General features: G+C 37.2%; 1 protein-coding gene across 1 annotated transcript in view; it reads right to left on the bottom strand.

Moving 5' to 3' along the window:
* Positions 1 to 1,474: 1,474 nt before the first annotated feature.
* The window catches only part of LOC124607474 (proliferation marker protein Ki-67-like), an 81,804-nt gene continuing 64,408 nt past the window's right edge, over positions 1,475 to 18,870 (bottom strand). The window contains exons 9-10 of the mRNA XM_047139831.1: positions 12,747 to 17,392; positions 1,475 to 5,638 (exon numbers count right to left, since the gene is read on the bottom strand). Of these exons, the coding sequence (XP_046995787.1) occupies positions 5,563 to 5,638; positions 12,747 to 17,392 (4,722 nt within the window). The 3' untranslated portion in view covers positions 1,475 to 5,562. The remainder of the gene's footprint in view (positions 5,639 to 12,746; positions 17,393 to 18,870) is intronic.

Below are 18,870 nucleotides of genomic sequence, written 5' to 3'. Positions count from 1 at the left end.
ATCCTGGGTGGTTGGGTTTATTGATTTTAGGAAGCATGTAGAAGGTGAGGAGTCGTAGGGGTGAGTAGAGAGATGGACACCAGGGAGAGGTTTTGGGAAGTGCCTATGGATCTGAGGAGTAACTGGAGATCCTGCTGGAATCGGGTCAAGGTTTGTAGGTGGATGTATCTGAGAACTGACAGAGTCCTGCCAGATAACCCTTGTGGTTTAAAACAACAGTGGTGGAGCCTTTATCTGCAGGTAGTATTATAAGATCAGGATCAGTTTTAAGATGGACTGCAGTTTCTTCTGCAGATGTAAGGTTAGGTTGCATGTTTAGGGATTTGGGGAATGATGGTGAGGCAAGGTTCGAGATCAAGGAAGATTAACATGGGGTGATTTCGGGGCAATGGGGGTTGATCACATTTGGATGGAGGAATGAACTGAGTTAGGCAGGGCTCCACATTTGTCTTTGGTTGAGTCTGATTTGTAGGGTTGGTGACAAAAAAAGTGTATCCACTGTAGAGACTGGGAGGTCTTAAACAAGTCCTGCATGATTGAATCTGGAAATGGGGCAAAAAGTGAGGCCTTTGGAAAGGACTGATATTTATGTGGGGCTAAGGCTTCTGGGAGTAAGGTTCATGACTGTGTTTCAGGTCTGTTTAGATTCTAGATTGTGTGGTGGCAAGAGGAGTTTTGGAGGGTGGGATAAATGTAGTTGGCCTGCAAGAAATGGTTTGTTGGCTAAGAAGGGATGTGGGGGAGGTTTGGAGGTGGTTGTAGAGGGGGCAGACAGCAGTACTAGGGAATAGGAAGCAGGGTGGAGAACTTTTTGAGGTGGTGGTGTGCATGTTACTCTAGTTCCTGGAAGGCAAGAGTTTCAATGTGTGTTACGGGTTACAGGAATTTGGGATTGCACAGCAGAAGAATTTTTTGGCTGGAGAGAAGGTACTGCAAGGAGGTTTGGGCTTGGTTGATACAGTACTGCAGGACTGTTGATGAGGGCTAAGGATTGGCACAATCTGAACAGGTGGAGGTCATTACAGAAGGAGGGATGGCAGCTAGAGATAGGTAATTTGGTAGTAAGGCCATTGTGGGGGATTACACCAACCAAGCAACAACGCAGGAACAGTATGCGGGACTGGGTTCTGGCTAGGGATGTCAGTATTATGTAAGTACAGCACACACACACATTAAGATTTTGTTAGAATGTGATTTCAGCTCTTAAAAATTTTTAAGACTACATAGTATTTTCTAAGGAAGCATTTGATACAATACTAGTAACATGCTATCAATGTAACCCCGCAAAATGTACATTTATACAGCTACTGCAATATCACTGTCTATAGACCAACTGCAGAATGATCAAATGTGTTGACCAATGAATTCTTGATTTGGTAATATGCTTATCTGCTCTGCCAGTTATTGAACAAATGGAACATGTTGCAATTAATGACTGATTAAACAGGGTGTCATGAAATCGTTAACACACATCTTAACAAGACAAATTTTAATGAATAAAATAACTATTAAAATTTTTTATTTACACAATTTGTCAGCATCTTCAGATTGCACTACACGTTACTAGTACACACACCAATCAAAAATATGAAGGGGTCAAAGAGACTGTCTTAAGCCACAATTTTTTCAAAATTGAGTTTTTCCATGCAATGACATTTTTAAAAATACCCATATTTTCTCAAAAAAGCTTAGTCTTTTTGCAACAGATGGCAGGAAATGGCAGTGAAGTTTTGTACTTTACCATCTGGTGGTATTTTTAGAAGACAGACTTATCACAGCAAAATGGCAGCTAGCTCAGGAGCATCTGAACCTTGTTCACATATTTAACGAATAGTTGCCAATGAGAGTAGTGGAAACTAATGTGGTCATTTTGATACTGACAGTGATGAATCCTGGCATCCATTGAGCTACAGTTCCAGCTCATAACATTTCTGTATGTACTAGTATTTACTGGTAATCATTGTTGTTCTAATGTTGTTCACACATTTGAATGCGTTTTTTGTGGTAGTGGGAAAATTTTATGGGCATACTTCAAAGACTACTTAATGCTGTAATAATATAGTTTTAATAACACAAATATTTTTCATGAATGCCATTTTAGCAGTATTTTGTGTGCCTTACAACTATCTCAACGAAGTTCTGAGACTATTTTGTTCTTTTTACAGCATGGAATAAGTACTGTGAACGAAGAATCATGTCACAAACCTAAATATTCAGGAAAAGCTAAACACTGAAGTATTTGTTTTGAAAGGGGGGGGGGGGGGGGGGCAGTCAAATCTCAAATTGGTCAGTGGTGTGGGTTTTCAAAATAAGACTGTCCATGGAACCTCTTTCGGAAGTTCGTGTACCTGCTGGACCAAGTGCTACATAAAACTACATGGGAAAGAAGAAAATATTTTTTTATTCTGTTTGGATACAGAAAATTTTAACGCCCAGAATACTTACCTGACAAGTTGCATAAGTATGGTATCAAATGTGAAAGTTTGTTTTATACAGATAAATTGACTAGTATTTTATGAGTAATTTTATTTCATTCTATTTTATCTTTCTTTCATAGCTATTCCAAAAAGGATTACCCACAAAGTGTAATCTACAGTTCTTAAATTTTTAAATAACATTAAGATATATGGAATGAAAGGCATGATTTGCAAGGAAGCTTTCTCAAGGGTTCTTGGGTTACAGAACAGGCAAGAAGATTGAAGAATGTAATGTGTAAATTACGATGGGTTTTACAGTTAAACACTACATGTTCCCACATCCAAACAGTTGATCTAGCATTTGACAAGATTATAGTATGGAGAGATTGCAGTATCCACAACTGTGGATCAGAAAGGGATATGTATTTCTATGGAGTGAGAAAGATAAAGGGGTTCAGATGAAGTTCAGAGCTGCTGGATAAAATATTTGAAGTTAACTAATCCTCTAACAAAACATTTCCACATAATCAGGTAACAGCAAGGAGTAGAGAAAGAATTTGGGCTTTTGTGCTTCGGAAGTCTCTCTCGTTGTTACCAAAAGATTTAAATCTGCCCACCATTACTGTCCTGTGGCAGGGCACACTAGACTCTTTTGCAATTGTGATTGTGTCTGCAATGAAGTTGTGGTAGTAAAATACAATAAAAAATTTCATTCTGACCAAAGTGCCAAATCTAAGACGTCTGGGTGTTGGATAATCTTAAGGCAATCTCTAAACACACCTTACTCACATTCGTAGATCTCATTCATTTCAGTGAAGCTATTCAACCAAAGTGTGGAGCACTGCTATTCTGACAAAGGAGCCCTTGCATCAGTGGATATCCGTATTATGAGGAAAAGAAATGAAGGCTTGCTGAACCATACCCATTTCAGCTGGCAGTAAAATATAGAGAGCCACTTCTGATTATGCAGGAAAAAAATTATGGTGTACTATCTCTCATGGCGTACATATCTGCAGCAAACTAACACTTCTTTCAGTCATCTATTGGAAATAATGTGAACAATTATGAGTTAGAGGAACTCTCTTGATGTAGCTAAGTCACTAAAATAATTTATTAATCCGAAGGACCTTTGCACATATATAAATATGTAAAAATTATATACACTGGTCACTGTTTTTAGTGTAGTTCAAAATAATTCCTTACAAATTCATATTTTGCATTCTACATTCTTTTCTGGGAGATAAAGTAATAAGCCACTACTGACTATATCTTAAGTAAAATGATTCAATATAATTACAATGCATTGAGTCGAGTATTTTACTACACACCTTACTAATAAACTATTATGTACAAAACCAAGAAGATTTCTATTTTGTACTGAACATTTATAGCTGTCCAGGGAACATGGACTGTTGCTGTATATCAAAACTAGTTACATGTGGCTTAAGACTATCTCTCCGATCCCTTCACGTATGTAACTGTGCAAGCAACCAAGTTATTGTGTTTCAAATTTTCTCAAAATTCCTTGCACCTATTTCCACATAAACACAATATGTCTGCACTTTACTTTAAGATGATAGTGAAACTAATGTCTCACTGTGGCAATAAATACCTACAATATTTACACCCTTTTGGATTTTTAAATTTAACAATGCTATATGTAAACTTACAACTACTTTTAAACTCTTGGAAGTAGTGCATCATTAATTCATTAACACTGATTTATGCCGGAGATACAAAACCAATACATTACAATGTTGTTATATAAAAAGACATTGCACCATACAAGACTGTGTGATACACCCAACATTAAACTTAATTACATACTTCAATGAAGTACAGTTTTAAATTGTGTGGTGTGTAAGGACCTTCTCACCCATCCACATTTCTAAAAACACTGCATGTAATATGAAAATGGTATGCAATACTCTGTTCAATCTTCAATTAATACGTTCCCTTTATAAGTGATGATCTGCTGATAAAAGAAATCTAATATCTCTGGTTGACTAAAGAGTTCACATTTCCCAAGAATGGCAAAACCTCTTACAAGATGCCAAATTTGGCTAAAATATTTGTTATGTATAATAATGAACCAGTGAAGATAGATGAAACAAAAACATGGGAATAGGAGCTGGACACACAGCATAGCATATGCCAACTGTAATAGTTAAAATATCTGCCAGTGAAAGTAGCAAAGTTCACACACAATTCTAAACAGAAAAATTTGGAAACATGGAGGAAATATAAATTAATAACAATTAGTTTACACGTGATTACAGTCATTACAAAATGTGAATAAACCAAAGTGGAAAGACAATTAAGTCTTTTATACAATGCTCTACATTATAGAAGAAATTGTGAATAAAACTGAAATACTACTTTTGAATTCTACAATGGTGTGCTTGTAGGACAGGTGACAATAGCAGAACAGTCAGTTTAAATTAGATCTCCAAGACAGCGCCTATTAACAATTAGAGAATATGGTTAAGAAGAAGAAACAGCTACAGTATTTTTAAAAATAAGTGAAAATGGAAGTTCTTATTTCACTTTAAAATATTACAATTCTCTAAATCATCTATGGTTCTTATATATTAAAGTAATATTAAAAAACTTATTACAATTGAACTACTATGCAATATTTAGTTTGGAAAAGGCTATACTCCATGACAAAATATTAGCTGTATTGGTGGGTATCTTCTCTCTAGCTTGCATTCAAAATATATGTTTTGGGTGAGATCTTTAACACTTAAAATTATATTCAAATCCAATAACTTTTCAAATAAAATTTAAAGTCAGCTGAAGTACGCTCGAGGTATTTAGCCTCGACTAATACTTAAAATGGATGACTATTGAGGGTTAATAACACACGACAGTCATTACAAGAGTACAATAATCCATGGGAAGTAAAAATAATACCCCAATGGTCTAGCTCTTATTATTAAAACAAAAATTCCACAATACTAGCTACAACCTACTAATGTATGTACAGTTTGTTATATAACTACATCTGTTACACAGAAATAAACCTATTGTCGTATTTAAAATATAATCTGAATTGACAATTTAAAAAAAAAAAAAAAAAAAAACCACCATAGAGGTTAGGTCACTCATGTATATTTGTACTGGAACAGAAGGCCAAGGAAGGTCACGTGCGACGATTTCTACGTTGTCTTGTTGCTCTAGGTGAGACAACTCTGGGTTCTGAAGAGACATCCAATAATCTGCAACACAACATGCATACATGTTAGTGATGTGAAATTTCTTTTAAAAATACGAATTTTAACATCCACACATACAAAAAATAACTAATGTTGTCACTGTAATAAATCAAATATCTTAAGACAGAAAACACCACGCACTCAGCAATTACTGCCAAATGATTTATCAGATGTTCTTAAATTATTAATCAATCAATTAATTACATAAGTCGCAATATGTCTGACAGCATGAAACCTGTATCATTGAATTTAGGCACATACCTACTGTCTACTGCTGAGATAGATCAATGTAGTTAATTAATTAATATCCTTCAACTGAAACTTGCAATAAAATAATGATGAATTTCAAAATTAATAATTTAGTCATTAATTTGATACCAATTACCTTATGCATTTATTTCACACCAACTATCAAAACTAATAACTAAGATCCTTAAATACCATTTACAGTGGAACCTCGCATAGCAAGCACGTCATTCCGGACTCTCACTCTTAGAGCAAAATACTCGTTAAGTGAAACAATTTATCCCATATAAATTAATGTACAATACAATAATGCATTCCATGCAAAAAAGCCCTAAACGTTCTCTCTTATTGATGCCATTTATTCAAAGAAAATTATACATACAGTATTATGTACTTTATTATTCATGATACGTAAGTAACTCTTACTAGGGAGCTACCTATATATACTTGTTTCTACCAATGCTTCAACACTTGACAAAAAATGCAACACAGCAGTATAGTCATATGAATTTGTTGCGCGTATCACCACTATTTTATTGGGATGATGATTTTCAATGAACGAAGCAACAGAGACCCATGCTTTCAGCATTTTTACTATTGAGCCAGAAGATTCCTGTTTGCTGTTACTGTCTCCTCCTCAGAACTCCTCTCCACAACATCATGCTGTGAGACATACTGCAACTCCATAAGTTCTTCTGTGGTCATTTCTTGGCTGAGATGATCTACAAGCTCATCAATACTGTTATCTCTCAGACCCGTGCTCTTGGCCAAAGACACATAATCTCCTACAGGCTCCACAAGTGCTGACTCAAATGCCTCAGAGTCACATTCGACAACTCACTCCGGCCAAAGCATCTTCCATGCAGAAGTGAGAGTTCTCTTTCTAACCCTTTCCCTTGCCTTTGCAAACATTTTAATGCAGACAAAGACATTTAAGTGATATTTACAAAACTCTCCAAGAGTCAACTCAAAGCATTGCTCGAGAATAAATGAGTGGTGTTTGGAGGCAGAAATTGTGTCTTGATAAATTTATTTTGTCTACAGATTTATTTGCGACTGCTTCCGCCGTTTTTGCTGTAGATGGCATTAGTGGAAAGTAGTGGTACGAGTCATAGGTCGTGTCATACAGTAAGTTTAGGCATTTGAGAACATAATGCAAACAAAATATTAGTTGAATTTTGATTGCATCTTAAAGTTATTCTCGACTGAATATGTCAACTTACAAGCCCAATTCTAGTCATCTGCGGGAGGCTTTAATTTTCTGCTTTGGTATGAAGAAATCTGTGGCTGAGGCTCCTAAGAAGCTGGGTAAGACCTATGATGAGACACCTGTTAGTGACAGAACTTTGCAGAAAATGGTTTCCATTCTTGAAGAACGGCGATTTTGACATTTAAGATCGGCATGGTTGTGAAAGAGAGGAAGCTTTCGATGCTTTGCAACTGACGGGAACAATCACAGGAGATTGTTATCAAAAGCAATTGATGTGTTTGAGCCGAGCACTGAAAGACAAACTACCACAATACAGTGATAAGACATGAAAAGATGGTTTTCCAGCATGATAGTGCATAGCCCCATATCGAAAATCCCATCAAAACATACTTGGAAATAGGAAGTTCTACCCCACCTGCTGTATTCTCCAAATATTCCTCCCCCTGACCGCCACCTTTCTCAATCTATGACACGACCTAGCTGACTAGCACTTACAATCATATGAACAAGTGCAAAATTGGATCAATTCATGCCACCCGCCCCCTCAAAAGATCCCTAGTTTATACACTGCGGGATTAGTATGTTGTCCTTAAGCTGGGAGAAAGCACTGGCCAGCAATTGCAAATACTTTGAATCTTAAATTTTTTGTTGCTTTGCTGTACCTCACAATGCTGTGGATACCAGTTTTTCTGAACTTCTTGAACCACCCACAGCTTCCCTTAAACACTTCTTCGGCTGCTGTTGATTCTGGTGTCTTTGTAACAAGGTCGGCAAAACTTGTTCTCACCTTCTCCCAAATGATGTTCTCGTTAATAGTGTCACCTTGAAATTGCTCTTATTTATCCATACAAGGAGCAACCTTTCGACATCATCCAGAATATAAAACCACTGTTTAGATACTCTTGTCACTCCCTTTGAAGCCTCTACGTCCTTATCTTGTCCTTGTTCTTGGGTATAGTGTTAATAGTTTATGTAGACCGATTGCACATGTGTGCTCAATCAGCAACACTCACACTGCATTTGCATTTTTCAATGATCTTATGTTTCACTTCTAAGGTAATTTTCATTCTCTTATGGTCATCATCTTGTGGCTTTCTCTTCAAGGACATTTCTATGAAGGTTATTAGAATTTTCCCTGTACTAGAAAGGATTTTCTAAGAGGAAGTTTAGAAATATTGCCGTATATTAAGGGCTGTAACTGTGTGAACATCTCATATTTCAAAATTATGATACCATATTTCCATCAATGTGGAGTTACTAGAATAAATTCCAACATTCTAACTTCAGAAGTGTAGAAGTTTAAGCTGTGCCAATAACTGGATTTTGCAAAGCCTGTAACTCTTAATAATTGGCACCAGGTGCCAGCAACTGGCATTTTGCACTGATTAGCTTTCACAGTGAAGTTCATTTTAATCTTGATAAGAATGGGAAATAAATGTATCTGTTTAAACAGCAACTTCAAATGATAACTGTAACCAGTAAATGGCACAGTGCCAACAACTAGAAAATTGTGTGCCAATAACTGGAAAATTATTAATCAATAATGGGCAATGATTTTAACATTTTTCTGCATCTTTTTCTTCATTACATAAGTAAACTGAATGAAATAAGGGTCCTAGGTGAAAAGATTCGTACAGCGAAGAAAGCATTCAGAAAGCACTCCAAGATGAAAAGTAAGACATCTCAGTCAAAGAGTCAAAGCAGTGTCCAGAATGTATGGGATTCCCAGATCAAGAGTAATAAATATACCAAAACATCCCATGGGTAGTGCCTATCCTGAGCACAGAGGAGGAATTTTTTTTTATTTATTTTTTTCATTAAGCAAGTTTTGTTCCTTCTCCTGAGGGGAGAAGGCGGGCTGTTTTAAGGCTTATCTCAGTGCCCTTCATCAGCCAGAGGTTTACATCTTTATTTCATTTATTGTACATAACATTTTTTTTAAGAATATAATAATTCCAATCCCAAAGAAAGCAGGTGTTGACAGATGTGAAAATTACCGAACAATCAGTTTAATAAGCCACAGCTGCAAAGTACTAACACGAATTCTTTACAGACGAATGGAAAAACTAGTAGAAGCCGACCTCGGGGAAGATCAGTTTGGATTCCGTAGAAATACTGGAACACGTGAGGCAATACTGACCTTACGACTTATCTTAGAAGAAAGATTAAGGAAAGGCAAATCTACGTTTCTAGCATTTGTAGACTTAGAGAAAGCTTTTGACAATGTTGACTGGAATACTCTCTTTCAAATTCTAAAGGTGGCAGGGGTAAAATACAGGGAGCGAAAGGCTATTTACAACTTGTACAGAAACCAGATGGCAGTTATAAGAGTTGAGGGACATGAAAGGGAAGCAGTGGTTGGGAAGGGAGTGAGACAGGGTTGTAGCCTCTCCCCGATGTTATTCAGTCTCTATATTGAGCAAGCAGTAAAGGAAACAAAAGAAAAATTTAGAGTAGGTATTAAAATCCATGGAGAAGAAATAAAAACTTTGAGGTTCGCCGATGACATTGTAATTCTGTCAGAGACAGCAAAGGACTTGGAAGAGCAGTTGAACGGAATGGATAGTGTCTTGAAGGGAAGATATAAGATGAACATCAACAAAAGCAAAACGAGGATAATGGAATGTAGTCGAGTTAAGTCGGGTGATGCTGAGGGTATTAGATTAGGAAATGAGACACTTAAAATAGTAAAGGAGTTGTGCTATTTGGGGAGCAAAATAACTGATGATGGACGAAGTAGAGAGGATATAAAATGTAGACTGGCAATGGCAAGGAAAGTGTTTCTGAAGAAGAGAAATTTGTTAACATCGAGTATTGATTTAAGCGTCAGGAAGTTACTTCTGAAAGTATTCGTATGGAGTGTAGCCATGTATGGAAGTGAAACATGGACGGTAAATAGTTTGGACAAGAAGAGAATAGAAGCTTTTCAAATGTGGTGCTACAGAAGAATGCTGAAGATTAGATGGGTAGATCACATAACTAATGAGGAAGTATTGAATAGGATTGGGGAGAAGAGAAGTTTGTGGCACAACTTGACCAGAAGAAGGGATCAGTTGGTAGGACATGTTCTGAGGCATCAAGGGATCACCAATTTAGTATTGGAAGGCAGCGTGGAGGGTAAAAATCATAGGGGGAGACCAAGAGATGAATACACTAAGCAGATTCAGAAGGATGTAGGTTGCGGTAGGTACTGGGAGATGAAGAAGCTTGCACAGGATGTAGTAGCACGGAGAGCTGCATCAAACCGGTCTCAGGACTGAAGACCACAACAACAACAACAACAACAACAACAACAACATATTTTTGGATACATGCTATACATAATATTGTTGTTTTTGTTCATTAACAGATAAATAAGTGATTGATAACATTATATATTAAAATAATTGAAATATAAGTAAAAACAGGTAAGGGATGTATCATTGAGTAATGGTTTACAGCCAATACAGATAAAGCGTGGAATATACCAAGGAGACTCATTAAGACCTTTCTGGTTCTGCCTTGCTCTGAATCCACTATCCAACATGCTAAATAATACAAATTATGGATACAATATTACTGGAACATACCCACACAAAATCACACATTTGCTATACATGGATGATCTAAAACTACTGGCAGCAACAAATCAACAACTCAACCAATTACTACAGATAACAGAAGTATTCAGCAATGATATAAATATGGCTTTTGGAACAGACAAATGTAAGAAAAATAGCATAGTCAAGAGAAAACACACTAAACAAGAAGATTACATATTGGATAACCACAGCGACTGCATAGAAGCGATGGAAAAAACAGATGCCTATAAATATCTAGGATACAGACAAAAAATAGGAATAGATAATACAAATATTAAAGAAGAACTGAAAGAAAAATATAGACAAAGACTAACAAAAATATTGAAAACAGAATTGACAGCAAGAAACAAGACAAAAGCTATAAATACTTATGCTATACCAATACTGACCTACTCATTTGGAGTAGTGAAATGGAGTAACACAGACCTAGAAGCACTCAATACACTTACACGATCACAACGCCACGAATATAGAATACATCACGTACATTCAGCAACTGAAAGATTCACATTAAGCAGAAAGGAAGGAGGAAGGGGATTTATCGACATAAAAAACCTACATTATGGACAGGTAGACAATTTAAGAAAATTCTTTATAGAACGAGCAGAAACTAGCAAAATACACAAAGCAATCACTCATATAAATACATCGGCTACACCACTGCAATTTCATAACCACTTCTACAACCCTTTAGATCACATAACATCAACAGATACGAAGAAAGTAAATTGGAAAAAGAAAACACTACATGGCAAGCACCCGTATCATCTAACACAGCCACACATCGATCAAGACACATCCACCACATGGCTAAGAAAAGGCAATATATACAGTAAGACGGAAGGATTCATGATTGCAATACAGGATCAAACAATAAACACCAGATATTACAGCAAGCATATTATTAAAGATCCCAATACCACAACAGATAAATGCAGACTTTGTAAACAACAAATAGAAACAGTAGATCACATCACAAGCGGATGTACAATACTAGCAAATACAGAATACCCCAGAAGACATTACAATGTAGCAAAAATAATACATCAACAGCTTGCTTTACAACATAAACTTATAAAACAACACGTTCCCACATACAAGTATGCACCACAAAATGTACTGGAGAATGATGAATACAAATTATACTGGAACAGAACCATTATAACAGATAAAACAACACCACATAACAAGCCTGACATCATACTCACCAATAAAAAGAAGAAATTAACACAACTAAACGAAATATCCATACCCAATACAACAAATATACAAAAGAAAACAGGAGAAAAAATTGAAAAATACATCCAACTGGCTGAGGAAGTCGAGGACATGTGGCATCAGGATAAAGTTGACATTATACCAATTATACTATTAACTACAGGAGTCATACCATACAATATCCACCAGTACATCAATGCAATACAGCTACATCCAAACTTGTATATACAACTACAGAAATCCGTAATTATTGATACATGTTAAATTACCCCAAAGTTCCTAAATACAATATAACATATACCGTACAGTTAAAAGGAAGTCACGCTTGATCAAGGTCCGCGTCACTTTCCATTTTTGACCAGACATAACGTCTGAGAAAAGAAAGAAATAATAATAAAGATCGATATAAATTGGGGGAGACAATGACTGGTATAATGTGGATGCTAACTACTGGCAAATTGTGACATTAACTGGTAAAATTTTACATATTTTTAAGTAATTTATTTCATATGGAAAAAATTATAAAACTTTTGTAGTTGTCGTACAATGTTACTTTAGATGCTAGAATGATGTGTGTTAGAATTATACTTCAAGCAAGGTAAGTGTTGAGGATATATAATTTATCCTGCAAATATCATCTTAAAGTGCCAATAAATGTGTGGTTTACCCTAGTTTCTCTAACTTATGACCGCGTTTTCAATTTAACGAGGTGGTGCCACATGACAAATTGTTTAATTCTGAAGACAGTAAGGATATATAACGCTTCATTATTTAAAAAAAGAACACAATTCCACCACAGAGGTAATAATGAAATGGGGGCTACAAATTATATTACCTGCTACTGCCATGCACTCACCTATCAGATTGTGTGTTTTTCTTCTTTCTCGGAGATCTTTCACCAGTCTCCTGAACATGCTTCCTTTTACTCCGTGTACTTCTCTGCTCTGCTTCATCTGTACTTTGCCCATTTCCAAGTTCATTTTTATTTGTCTCTTTCTTGTGCTGCCTCACCCCACGTCTCCTGCTTGAAGTTCTCTCTTCACTAGCTTCATCTGGTTGATCAACAATTTTGGATGCATCACAGACTGTAGCCTGCCTTGTTTTGTGAGTAAGACCATGTAACCGCTTTTCAATGCTGTCGTCTGTGGATTCTGTTTCTGTCTGTGTACTGTTTAGCTCAATCAACTCTGAACGAGAAGATGGCTTCCCTTCTTCCATGTCACCACGAATTCTGACCCTCCGCGACCTCTTAGGTGGAGGACTGTCAATAATAGCTGTATCTTTGCTAGAACCTATTTGTATACTTACAGCTGAAAAACCATTCTCTAGATTTACTGCACGTTTTCTACCTGCTCTTGTACTTTTTACACTGTTCCTCTCTTCAGTTTCACTTTTATCTGATGAAGGTACAGTGGTTGCAGCAAGCCGAGTAACATTTTCTTTTTTTCCACGTAATGTTCTCTTTGAGGAAGCCACGACAGGTACCTCACATGTGCTGTTGTCAGCAAGACCTGTGTCTAACGTGTGAGCAACAGATGTTGCAATGTTTTTATCAAGATTCCTATTTATTTCTGTTCTCTCTCTCATTTCCGCAGTGGAAGAAACTGTTACGGTTCCAGCTTTCCTACCTCTCCTTGGTTTCAGTGGGCTGATAGTATTAGAATCAATGAATACACTGTCACTTACTTTACTTTGTTCCGATTCTGCTATAGCTGTTGTGCCATCTGTTTTATAATCACGGGGGCTTGGAGTTTTGAAAGGTAATTTCAACTCCTCACTCACAGTAGCAGTATGAAATTTTCTTCCCTTTCGGGTTCTGGACTGGCCAGAAATAGTTGAGGGGCTGTATTCCACACTATCTGCATTCACTAATTTTCTCTGGTGACGCTTACCCACTGGTTTGTCACACTCATCTGACAATAACTGGTCGCCAGCTTTTAAACCACCTTTTTTTTCAGATTCCTCATTAACTACCTGCTTTTTAGCTCTACGTGTCCTTGATGAAGGACTGTTACTTGGTGAAGATGCATGTAATACATCTGCAAAAATTACTCTTTTCTGTTGAGGCTTGGGTGACAAAGTATCACTCTCTCTTGATTCTGCACTGTTATTACCACTCAGTGAAGTTACAGCTTTCTTCCTCTGCTGCTTGGAAACATCTCCTCTGTTACCACCACGTATTTTTAGTGAAGCAGTTTCACCGTCATTAACAGACTGCATTTCTTGTTGATTTTGTGTCAATTTGTGGGTTTCTACTTCAGGTTTAAGTTTGCTGCTATGAGACACTGACTTCAGATCTTCATCCTGCTCTTTACTTTTTTCAATATATTTTTTACCCCTTCGAGTTTTAAGTGGAGAAACAGCGACAGTTGAAACAAGCTGACTTGTTTTAATTAAAACATCCTCTTCATGCTTCTGCAACACATCACGAAATTGCTCTAATTCCTCCCCAACTTTTTTATTATTCATGATTTGTTTTCTGCCCCTGCGAGTTCTAGGTGAAGAGGCAGTGTCTAATGAAGCAAGCTTGGTGGGATGAACAAACAAGTCGTTTTGTTCACATACTTCTACAGAAATGTCAGTTTCCACAACAGATTGAGATTTCACCTCTTCACTTGACTTTGAAACTGTAACAGTAACCTTCTTTCCCCTGTGGGTCCTAGGTAGTGATGTACTCTCAGCCGAAGCCTGAAGATTACTATTAATCATTTCCTTAGCGACAGCTTGTTTTCTAGTCCTGCGTGTCTGAGGTACATTCGTAACATTAGGTGATGTGTGCCCAGCACTAGACATAATAAGTAAGTCTCTCTGCTCCAAGTTGTTTGCTGTTTCAGATTTCTGCTGCTTTTCATCTGAGACCATAGTATCTCCACCAGTAACTTGCACTTTACCCCTGCGAGTTCGAGGTGGGTTAGTATTTTTATGGGACTCAGGTTCAACTAACCTTTTCACATCTCCTGCATAAGTGAGATCATTCTGCACAGATTTCTGTTGCCTAGGCGATTGAAGTAATCTTTTCACACCTTCCATACCAGTTAGATCATTTTGCGAAGATTTCTGTTGCCTAGGAGACTGAAGTAACCTTTTCACACCTCTCACATCGGTGAGATCATTCTGTGGGGATTTCTGTTGCCTAGGAGACTGGAGTAGCCTTTTCACACCTCTCACATCGGTGAGATCATTCTGTGGGGATTTCTGTTGCCTAGGAGACTGGAGTAGCCTTTTCACACCTCTCACATCGGTGAGATCATTCTGTGGGGATTTCTGTTGCCTAGGAGACTGGAGTAGCCTTTTCACACCTCTCACATCAGTGAGATCATTCTGTGGAGATTTCTGTTGCCTAGGAGACTGGAGTAACCTTTTCACACCTCTCACATCAGCGAGATCATTTCTTGGAGATTTCTGTTGCCTCGGAGACTGAAGCAATTTTTTCACACCTCTCACATCAGTGAGATCATTCTGTGGAGATTTCTGTTGCCTCGGAGACTGAAGCAATTTTTTCACACCTCTCACATCAGTGAGATCATTCTGTGGAGATTTCTGTTGCCTCGGAGACTGAAGCAATTTTTTCACACCTCTCACATCAGTGAGATCATTCTGTGGAGATTTCTGTCGCCTCGGAGACTGAAGCAATTTTTTCACACCTCTCACATCAGTGAGATCATTCTGTGGTGATTTCTGTTGCCTTGGAGACTGAAGTAATTTTTTCACACCTCTTACATCAGTTAGATCATTTCGTGGTGATTTCTGTTGCCTTGGAGACTGAAGTAATTTTTTCACACCTCTTACATCAGTTAGATCATTTTTGGGAGACATTTGTTTTTTTGAAGATCTGAAAAGCTTTTTCACCCCCCTCACATCTGTAAGATCATTCTGTGGTGATTTCTGACGATGTAATGGAGACCGGAGTAGTCTTTTCACACCTCTTACATCAGTAAGGTCATTTCGTGGTGATTTCTGTGTTCTTGGAGTTTTCAACACCTGTTTTACACCTCTAACATCTGTCAAATCATTCTTTGGCAGTTTCTGCTGCTTTGGAGTTTTTAAAAGCTGTTTTACACCTCTCACATCAGTAAGATCATTTGCAGGAGATCCTTGTTTCTTTGTAGTGTCAAATAGTCTTGTGACACCTGTAACATCTCTTAAATCATTAATTGTAGACTTTCTTTGTCTAACAGAGGGAGACTGCTGTTTAACATATCCTTTGCTGAGCAAAGCATCAGGTAAAGATTTCTTAGATGATCTTAAATCTTTCTTGGCATCTTCAATATCATTTGAGTCAACAATCACTGGCTGCTGAGATATTCTATGAACCCTTCCACTATTTCTGTCAAGCTTTGGCGATGATGCTACTGCTACACCCGGAAGCTGCTCAAGTTTGTTTACAAGAAAGCCACCTGCATCTTTAGAAATAAATGACTCTTCTTGTGTGTTAACTGATACTTTTCTTTTTTTGGACGGTGAGGCCACATCATGCTGATTATACACCTCTTCAGAACTTCTTTTACCTTGTGATTTCCTTGTGGAGTAACGATTTACAGGAAATGACACTGATCTTCGATCACTTTTCCTGCTTGATGACATGGCCAAGGGCTCCGAACCTGTCCAATTGCAGGCATCAGTTGCACTGGTTGCTGCGTTCGTATCATGGTAATGCCATTTACTAGTGTCGATAACTTTATCTGCTACAAGATCTTTGAATATTTTTTGTGCAGAAATGTTTACATTACGTTTAGCTGAATCGCTGTTTATTTGTTTTTTTGAACTGGTGGTATTTAAGGGTGAAACTAGTTTTTCAACTGATATACAGGGAGTAGTGACAGCGTCAAAATCAAACGTACTGCTTGCCTGTGACACAATGCTTGTATTTAATGCTTCCGGACTCTGGTTGGTTACTGACACACACTTTGAAGATTTTCCCATCCTAACCTTCATCTTGGGAGTGCTTGGTGACTGTGAAGGTGTTCTACCTTTCTGCCTTTCTGAAACTCTGACAGGAGTACTTGATACAACAGAACTATTACGAACTCTTTCCAAATTAGTTATTGCAGAAGAATTATCATCAATTTCCATTAGTTCTGTGCGTGTTTCTACTGAAGATGATTTTTTTAATATACTAGTCTTTCGGTTAGGAAGTGTCTCCAACAAATTCGAATCGTTTGGCGAAAGCATGCCACAATTCTCTTCTGTGATATTAGGAATTTTCATAGATTTACGTGTACTTATTCGTCTTGAAGCTGCAAATGCCACCACTTGTGGTGCTGGTGAGAAGCTGACACTTTTCCTGGTGTTCATTTCACGAGATGACTCTTTGACTGAAACTGAAGTTTCAACATCTTTTGTGTCTTCAAACTTAGGAGCTGTGGCTGTAATTTTCTGAGATTCACTTTCTTCCTTAATTTTTTGAATTGTTCTTTTCAAGGCCATACTTTGTTTGCCATGGATTATTATTGTCTCCGGTGAATCAACATGCCCAGTGGAATTTATTCCTTTCACAGAAGCCTGAAACACAAAATGGGAAATATTAAGCAAAACAGGACCTTTTTCAAAGCACCATAGAATTTATTCCAACTGTATCAGAGGGAAGAAAATAAAATTCAACTGCAAGAAACATGACAAATGAAAACAATTAACACTCACAAAAACTATAATGAATGCTATATACATTTTCAGGCAACAAATATCAACCAAAGTGAGCACAGAGCCTAGACTGGACAGAATAATAAACAATTCCGTTCCAAACCGGAAATGAGAGCTATCAAAATCATTAGACAGCTCTAGCTCCAAATGGAGACAAGTGGATGGAAATTGGCAGTGTCCTTTATGAAGTATATAACTTTGCACTTGTCTTAGATTTATGGAAACCACATATAAAAAAAAAAAAAAATAGAATGCCTAACAGGGATTTGGTTTCCACTCCTACCAAACAAATTCAATGCTCTATGATCTGGGAGCAAAATCTTTGGTAATGACAGATTAATAATGTTGTTTCATTGCCTAGCGAGGGACTTCGTTTGAGCACATAGCACTAGTCACTTTGCCGCATTGTTAAACAAACAGGCATGTATGCCTGCAACGTATCAGTAAGTGTCTTAAGTGTAACTGGAGCTGTCATCACCTGTGTAACGATGAACTGTAGTTAATTTCTTATTTATTGTTTATTCACTTGTTTCATTTTAAACCATGTCCAGTGCGACACGTGGTGCAAGCCCAACACACACAGAAATGGAGAACAGAACGCATTCTACACAGTCAGGCTTATAAATTCATGTACTCCGTAAGAGACTACTTTGAAAAAGAAAAGAAAAGAAAAGAAAAGAGAAGAGACCTTATTTCCTGTTACTTACATCAAAATGACTGCAACAGCTTTGAAAGAAATAAAAAATACTGTTGTAATGATAGAGAAAGAACAGCACAATATAGATTTTTATGAGAGTGCCTTATTCCTCTGTTTTTTTTCCTGGTGTTTACAGTCTTCTTGTGCAAGTGATGGCTTCAACAATTTCCAGATACACACAATTTGTCACCTTATATAGATCTATCACACAAGAAGATCAGACAATGGAAAGTCCAGGATGTTATAATGTTATTATACGGGAAGGGACGACCATACATTGTCTACATTGCTATTTTCATTGCATTTAGTGCTCAAAGACATAGGCTTTAGCTATTCAGTTTTTAATAGAACTGAAATATTAATGCAGAGGCCACATGATTTTGCATGTCAGTGCAGGTTCCTGTACAGAATCGTGTGTGACATTTGAAAGTATAGTGTGACTATCTAGATTGATGCCAGCCATTCATTACATACAGACCCTGTAGTGATGAAAGGCCTGAGGGGCGACAGCAGTGTCTATTCAAAAAAGGGCGGGAAAGATACTGTTTTACGTGCAGATACATCCCATTTTTGTGCAAAACTGCTTGTTAACATTTCATTCAAAAAGGACAGGTGACTATCGTGAAGATATGAACAGTGTAGT

Source organism: Schistocerca americana, chromosome 3, assembly GCF_021461395.2.
Source record: "Schistocerca americana isolate TAMUIC-IGC-003095 chromosome 3, iqSchAmer2.1, whole genome shotgun sequence".
NCBI classification, from domain to species: Eukaryota; Metazoa; Arthropoda; class Insecta; order Orthoptera; family Acrididae; genus Schistocerca; species Schistocerca americana.
The sequence above is the reverse complement of the archived record's forward strand: the minus strand, read 5'-3'. Positions and strand labels throughout refer to the sequence as shown.